Raw genomic sequence first — 7,392 nt, forward strand, 5'->3', positions numbered from 1 at the left:
AGCGATTGGAAGTAGCCGGACTCTCTGGACTCATCCCCGCTGTGTCACAGTGTGGACATCAGTGGACTGGGAGGCTGCTGAGGTCTTACTGGACTCTAACTGGGCTGACATTTACATTTTCTGGCACAGTATAATACCCTTTTTAACTAATAATGATATCCGTTTTGCACACTTGTATGCACGCACGCGTCTAACTTCTTTTATTGTGAAAAAAAACAATGGGAATAGGCTGTGCCTGTGTCGGAACTACATTACCCAGCATTCCTTTAAACGGAGATTTACCACTTTTCCCGCAAAGAGAGGGCTTTTCTCGTTCATTGGCCGAACGCCATGGCAGGAAACCCATGATGAAATACGATTGGCTAGCGCTGTCCCTGCAGTTACCCGGATAAAAATTGGCTATATTTTCTGGACAATCGAAGGCGGGGGGCTGTAGTTCAAACCAAGAGTCGATACTCGGCAACAAGAAACCCGCTTTTGTGCTGCGGCGTCAGAGATTATTTGTGGGTGTTAAATATGGTAAGTTGTCCATGCCGGCTGGCGACACACCAGAGGGGCACGCTGTGTATGATAGTGGTTTGTTGGCAATAAATGTTAAATAGCCGCCAGTGCATTTCAGTGAATAGCTAACTGTTGGCCGCTAGCGTTAGCTGTTGTAGTAGCTTAACATGCTAGCTAACTTATCGTTATTGGCCGCACTGAGCAAGCAATATAATGGCCACGGGACGCTAAAAGGGGCGATAAAACTGACCACCCTTAGTTAACGTTGTTCCACGATTTGGCGGCTGTAATTTCTAACAGCACTCGTGTTTTCCAGGCCGGTGGCAAGGCAGGTAAAGACTCCGGGAAGACCAAGACGAAAGCTATTTCGCGCTCGCAGAGAGCAGGACTGCAGGTTTGTCCATTGACATGTATTCATTTTCCTCGGCTGTGCTAACACGCAAGCTAGCGTTAACAGCCGGACGTCGCAGAGGTTAGCTCGGCTGGTGGCCGTCTCTCACAGGCGGGCCGGCGGACCCTTTTTTTTTTTGTGTGTGTATGTGTGTCTCTGCGTCCTCTAACGTCCGGTCTGTCTCGCCGCCGCAGTTCCCAGTGGGCCGTATCCACAGACACCTGAAGTCCAGAACCACCAGCCACGGCAGAGTGGGAGCCACCGCAGCGGTGTACAGCGCAGCTATTCTCGAATACCTCACGGCCGAGGTAACGTTAACCTCCATTTATCTTGCACTTTATCCCCGAAAAAGGGCCCTGGGGAGGTTTTGTTTTCTGACCAGAGTGTGTGTGTGTGTGTTTTTATAGCTAATGCTCGGTTGCCTTCCAGGTCCTGGAGTTGGCAGGAAATGCATCAAAGGATCTTAAGGTGAAGCGTATAACCCCACGCCACTTGCAGCTGGCCATTAGAGGAGATGAAGAGCTGGATTCACTTATCAAGGCCACGATTGCTGGAGGAGGTAAGGGAACGGTTGTGCACCGGGGTGGCATTTTCAAAGTTTTGGTCTTTTTTTTTTTTTTTTTATGATAAAGAATCTACAAATGCACGAGTGAATATATCCCTGTCCGTTCTATGCCTCTTAATTTTCTGCCCTTTTCTCAACTAACTGCAAGTATTTACGCGTCTTTCATGTTGTCAATGGCTCATCCGTTGTCCTCCACCCCCCCCCTGTTTTCCAGGTGTGATCCCTCACATCCACAAGTCTCTGATTGGAAAGAAGGGCCAGCAGAAGACCGTATAACCTGGAGTGCTCGGAAAGTTTGCATCAAGTGGTTTAAATGTCTTTTAGGTTACAACACCCTTTTTAGAAATGTATTTGTATGGTTGAGCTTGCATTTACTCAGCTGGGGTATTTTTTTTTTTTTTTTTTTTAAAGTGGCTTCAGAGAAGCTCAGATTTTTTTAATTTTTTTCCCCCCCTGCAGTTTTGTGTTGAAACTTGCTTTTGTGGCGTTCCCATGTTTTTAAAAGTGGTGTTTTAATAAAGCTCTTGTTGGGCGTTTTTGCAGTTTGTTCTTTCAGTTCTTTCATTTTCATGAGCTTGTTCCCCTTTTTTTTTCTTTTTTTTTGGTTTGATTTCTACTCTGTGGATATTCTGTTGACTACTCCCAGTGTGGCTGGTGTTCATTGTGTTTTTGGCTTTAGTGTTTTGTCCCAGTTTTGAAAGAATCCACCTGTCCAATAAAGAGAGAGAGAGAGAAAAAAAAATAAAAAAAGCAGCAAAGGACTACCGCAGTCTGCACATGGAGAAAGAGTCATGGCATACTCAGAACCAGCTTTAAGCATGCGAACCATCACTTTCGGCCTTGTCGTTGCATGAATTTCAAAGCATGTTTGCATGCTTTGATGCCCCCCCCCCCTGGACTGACGTGAACTCGGGTTGGAAAACCCCTGTAGTCATTTGTGGATTCTGAATAAAGACTGGACTGGCACAGTCAGAACACTTTGCATATTGTGGTATATGGACGGCTTATTGCACGACGGCAGCTTGACCGATCCTGGTTTCAAAATGAGGTGGTTTGATCTGGAGTAAAAAAATAATTTCCCCTTTCATCTATTGAAATATGTATATAGAAAATAATGGGAGTGCAATAAATGTATTAATGCAACCATCAATACATTTCCAAAATGCACAAAATATGGTATAGGATTTATATTACGGTGTTATATAACCTCACATAATTTTTACCAGGGAGGTTGATTTCATAGAACATAGTTGATTCTGAACATATTTTAAATAAATTAAATTAAAGAACATACGTTTCAATCATCCATGGGTCTAGACAGGAAAGGTTTGAGTTAAAGCTTAACCATAACATTAGACCACCACCAGGTGACACTATAATACCACCGCAAGCCTGCTACCGCGTGAGGTGCCAGCCGTGGCCTCGTTTATTCTGATATATGGAGTCCCAAGTGACCAGAAAGCCAGGGTCTGTATTCATCAAGCGTCAGACTCTTGTGTCGGGGAAGTTCTCTTCTGAGAATGGGGGGGGGGGGTAATAATGACCCCCAAAAGGAATAACGATGTGGATTCAACACCCAAAAATGTTCCCCCACAGGTGTTCAATTTGAACCCAGAGTTGAGTGATGTGCTTTAAAACGGGATTGAGATCTGTGGTGTGTGTGTGTGTGTGTGTGTGTGTGTGTGTGTGTGTGTGTGTGTGTGTGTCCAGGCAGATTTATGGGGACAAAACCATCTCCAACTTAGCGACCCGGACGACTTTGAGTGAGAGTTTTACGGCAAACTGGAAGCTGCACTTTAAATAGACACCGAGTCGTCCTTTTGGTAAAAAGCTGCATCAACCAACTCTGCACTTTAGCAACACTTAGTTAAAGCAAGGGATGATTGAGTATTTGTAGGACTTCATTACCCAGAAACCCACGTGTTATCAGTAGTCAGATACCGTGACGAAAACAAAATCCGGCTTGTAATAAACCCGCAGTCGCTGGCCTTAAAAGACAGCATTAAAAGAGATATCGTATTTTTGGTTGCATGTCTTCTTCTTCTTCTTCTTCTTCCTTGTCAAAACCCGGTGCCTACATTACCCAGAGTGCCACTCGACCACCGGCAGTTTGGTTGGATGTAGTAGCGGCTGACGTGGCAGATGAGCAACGGGTAAGCTCACAAATCATTCTTATTTTCAAGCTTATAGTCTTCAGCCCCAGCCGGTGCCGACTCAAGTGACATCACTCGAGCCAGTTTTTGAAAAGACTAAATACAAAAGGGACGGGTGCTCAGAGACCTTATTTTTTTTAAAGGGGCCCTTCAATTAAATACTAGTTAGTGACATGCAGTGGTCCAAATGAGTTAATTCAGTCAAAACTATACTGTAACTTTAAGACAAATAGGAAGGAAAGCACAAATTCCTTGTTAGTTGTGTGTCAGTGCACAGGCTTAAGGACTTTGCAGAATAAGACTGTTTCCTTTTCCCTCTTTGTGCAAGTGAAATCAGATGTGACATTCAAAAATAATTAAGAAAACCTTTTTCGGCGTGACAAAAGGTCTGGCTCGCACGCAGCACCGGAGCTGGCCTCGCTGGCTTGTCCAAACGAATCAAACATGCGAGGCGAGGCCGAGGTCCTTAACGGGACAAATGAGTCCCAACGCTACCCGGGTGCACTCCTCACTGTGACTCATTTACGAGGAAATAATGAGAGGAGTAATCAGTAAACTGATCCCATGTGCGACCCGCACCGAAACCCATAACCGCCGAACGCTGGTACGCACTTAATCATGAGCAGGGGTCAGCTCAGTCTACTCGTCAGATCCTCTCGGACCGCCGCTGACGCCGCCGCCGCCGCTTCTGCGCTAGTTTTTTCATTTTCAAGAGGTCGTGTAATGTCTTTTGTTTGTCTTGTCCAGGGCTCCATGGGGCCAGAGCCCTCCCCACCACGCACTGGCTAAGACACTGTGGATCATTCCTTTTTCTTTACAAAACCAACAACAAGCAGGCCTTCTTTTCAAAGTCTTATTATTATGCTTCAAAGGAACTGTCGTTTCAAGTTTCGGTTTTTGTTCTCTGTGCAGGTGCGATGGTGTCAAAGTCACCGCACCCGGCTGTCGTTTCTCAAGACACCAAGCACGTAACTTTCATTTTTAGCCAAGCTAGCAGTGGCTCTAGTGGGTCCGCTACTTTGGTCTGGACTGGAACATCTCAGCAGTTATTGCACGGATCGCCATGAAATGTGGCACAGACGTTCGCGGTCCGCAGAGGACGAAACCTACAGACCCGAGGTGACTCCTCCTCCTGCGACGCTAGAGGTTGATGTTAAGCTTTGTGGGGGTTTTTTTCAAACAACTTTTGGGTGGATTGCCATGCGATTTGGCGCACACCTTCGTGTTCACCTGAAGGATACAATCTAATAAACTGGCGCCATCACCAGGTCAAATTTTCAATTTGCCCGATGTTTCGGTTTATGACCAAAAGGCGCTACCAGCCACTGACAGATAAATGTTTAAATTCTCCTGCCACTCGATAGCAAGTGATTATTTTGTGTCTGAAAATCTACCAGCCCCTTTCAGATTTTACCAGCGTTTAGCAATTTAGCATGCTAACACACCAAACTAAGACGGTGAACATGGTAAAACGTTACATTATGTTTTGTTAGCATTGTCATTTTGAGCATTGCGAGCGCATAAGGACGGGTGGGAGGAAGTGAGGGTGGGAGGTGACAATGCGATGAAGGGAATATTTACCTTTACCGACCTCAGTATCTCTTCCAAGATCTCTGTTGAGGATTTGCAACCCGACACGCTTCGCAGTTGAGTTTCTAAAAGGAAAAAAAAGTTGAAATTTCCGAAACGTCAACAGAAGCTGGAAGGAAGTTTAGAAGTTTAATGAAGAAATCTTAATGAAGTTTGGTCCAGATTTCTCAAAAACGTAACTTATTCTTTTGTTTCTTCGGCTTTGGTTGCTTTTGGATTCGTGCGCCTTTTTGGAGGAGGAGCTACAAATTTGCACCAGATTTTCTTTCGCCCCCCCAAACTGTTGGTGGACTAAGTATCAGGACTGACACGGATCAAAAGACTTTGGGACGTAATGAACTTCAAAATGCGGTCGGCTGATCCATAATTAACCTTTGGAGTCTTTAACAAGCACATCTGTCCACTCGGCTATTGATGATTTGTTTTGTGGGCCTGGTGAAAAGCGGAGTGCTAATGAGCCCACCGCCCCCCCAACCCCCCCCACCCACAGCTCCAGCCAGGCAGGGCACCACTCAACCATTAAGTCAATTAAGAGTAGACTGAGGGGGACAGAGCGGTGGTGGTGGTGGTGGTGGTGGGGGGGGGCTCCTTTTAATTTGGTTGTAATTAAAGTGCAGGAAGTGAAACAGCGGCGCTCACCTACCCTACCTTCAGGCTGGACGGTCTCTCCGGAGCTCTCTGGAAGCCATTAGCACATCTGGCCTCACTGGATGGATTTAGCATTTATTGGGCTTTACAGAGCTCATAACAGCCGTGTCATCGCGAGTTAGATGAAGAATTTACCACGTGTGAAAAGACTTCGGTGGGTTTGAATTCCATAGTTTACACTATATTTACAGTGACAGTGACATTACGGGCAAGTACGTAAGGAACAAATGTCCCATATATACGCCTGAGAGGGACCTGAGAACACTCACCATCATCATCACCCAACAGATAGGTGATGGGGCCGGTGAATTATAAAACGAGAAACCTACAAACGTCGAAGGACAGTGGATCACATGACCACGTGTGACGGGAAGGGTTCACTCATTGCGGCTCATTGTGTTGTTGTTTTTTTGCTTCTTTTAGCGCATTGTTTTTATGTTTTATGGCTGTTTGGTCTCAGCGCTATTATCAGACACAGTTGGAGACTAGCTGGTGAACCTGAGCGGTCACACAATCGGACAGGTCGTAAACAAACCCCCCCCCCCCCCACCACCACCACCACCAGGGTCAGCCGAACCTATTCGGAGTTGTTGCCATGTTTGCAGATCTTTACTTGAACTGTCCCGCGCCGGGCGACTGCACAAGCTCGTCAGATATATATATATATTTATATATATAACGCTGGGTTTGATAACACAGTCAAGAGAGAAAATGAGGCTGGCTGTCGGGTAGGGCTGGGAATCGGAGTGCCCCCCCCCCTCCCCCTCCACCGCCCCCTTCTTCCTTGTTCAAGTTCACACTCGGGTCCATCTGGTGGCAGGTGGTTCAGAGCAGCTGAATAGGCCACGGTCCAGACTCTCCTCCTTACGCATCACACATGGCTAACTTATCAGAACGGACATAATGAAAGCGGCAACGACACTCACCGCGCCTGTAATCTCTGTCAGGGATGAGACTTTGATTCACAGACGCTTTCAGCACATTTGTCGACCCCCCCCCCCCCCCCTTTCCTGTTGGGTTCTGTGGTGGCTTGGCATTGTCTATGTATGTGTGTGTGTGTGTGTGTGTGTGTGCTCTCACACAGACGGGGTGGGCTGGCAGGGGTCACGGTTCGCCGGCCCGCCTAGATCCATCAAGAGGCACAAAGCAGGGGGAGAAGGAGCAGTGCCAAGCCCCCTGAAATCAAAGACCAGGTTTTGGGATTGGGATTCGCTCCAAAAGGCTGGGCCCATTTTGGTAGTGCAGGGGGTCTTGGGGGCAGCCAGGGGGAGGAGGAGGAGGAGGAGGAGGAGGAGGAGAGGGGTTAAAAACAATAATCAAATCCACCACAGCCTCTGAGGACTGGGCCGGTTGAGAGAGCTGGCTGAAGCCTCTGCGTGCAGCATCCCTCCTCGTCCCTCCCCTTTGAAGTCTGCTTGCTTTTGTTCTTTACATAACTTGATCTGATATTTGAAAGGCTAATTTGTATGCATTCTGTGAGCGGGGGGGGGGGGGGGGGGGTGGCTGGAGGGACGAAGGCAGAAGCGCCCCGCCACCCAGAATTC

The 7,392-nt window shown here is 47.1% G+C and overlaps 1 protein-coding gene across 2 annotated transcripts; it reads left to right on the forward strand.

Annotated features, from left to right (window-relative positions):
• Nucleotides 1-389: 389 nt before the first annotated feature.
• Nucleotides 390-1,999, forward strand: LOC139306179 (histone H2A.Z). 2 transcript variants are annotated; one of them, XR_011599412.1, is made up of 5 exons: nt 390-519; nt 818-895; nt 1,087-1,200; nt 1,300-1,451; nt 1,672-1,999. XR_011599412.1 is itself a non-coding variant. In XM_070930139.1 (5 exons), the coding sequence occupies exons 1-5, from the start codon at nt 517-519 to the stop codon at nt 1,731-1,733; spliced, it is 387 nt and encodes a 128-aa protein (XP_070786240.1). In that variant the 5' UTR covers nt 390-516; the 3' UTR covers nt 1,734-1,999. The 2 variants fall into 2 exon arrangements, 1 of the variants encoding a protein (XP_070786240.1); XM_070930139.1 differs by having other exon boundaries at nt 1,322-1,451.
• The last annotated feature ends 5,393 nt before the right edge of the window (nt 2,000-7,392 follow it).

The sequence above is a fragment of the Enoplosus armatus genome, chromosome 23 (assembly GCF_043641665.1).
Source record: "Enoplosus armatus isolate fEnoArm2 chromosome 23, fEnoArm2.hap1, whole genome shotgun sequence".
Lineage (NCBI taxonomy): Eukaryota > Metazoa > Chordata > Actinopteri > Centrarchiformes > Enoplosidae > Enoplosus > Enoplosus armatus.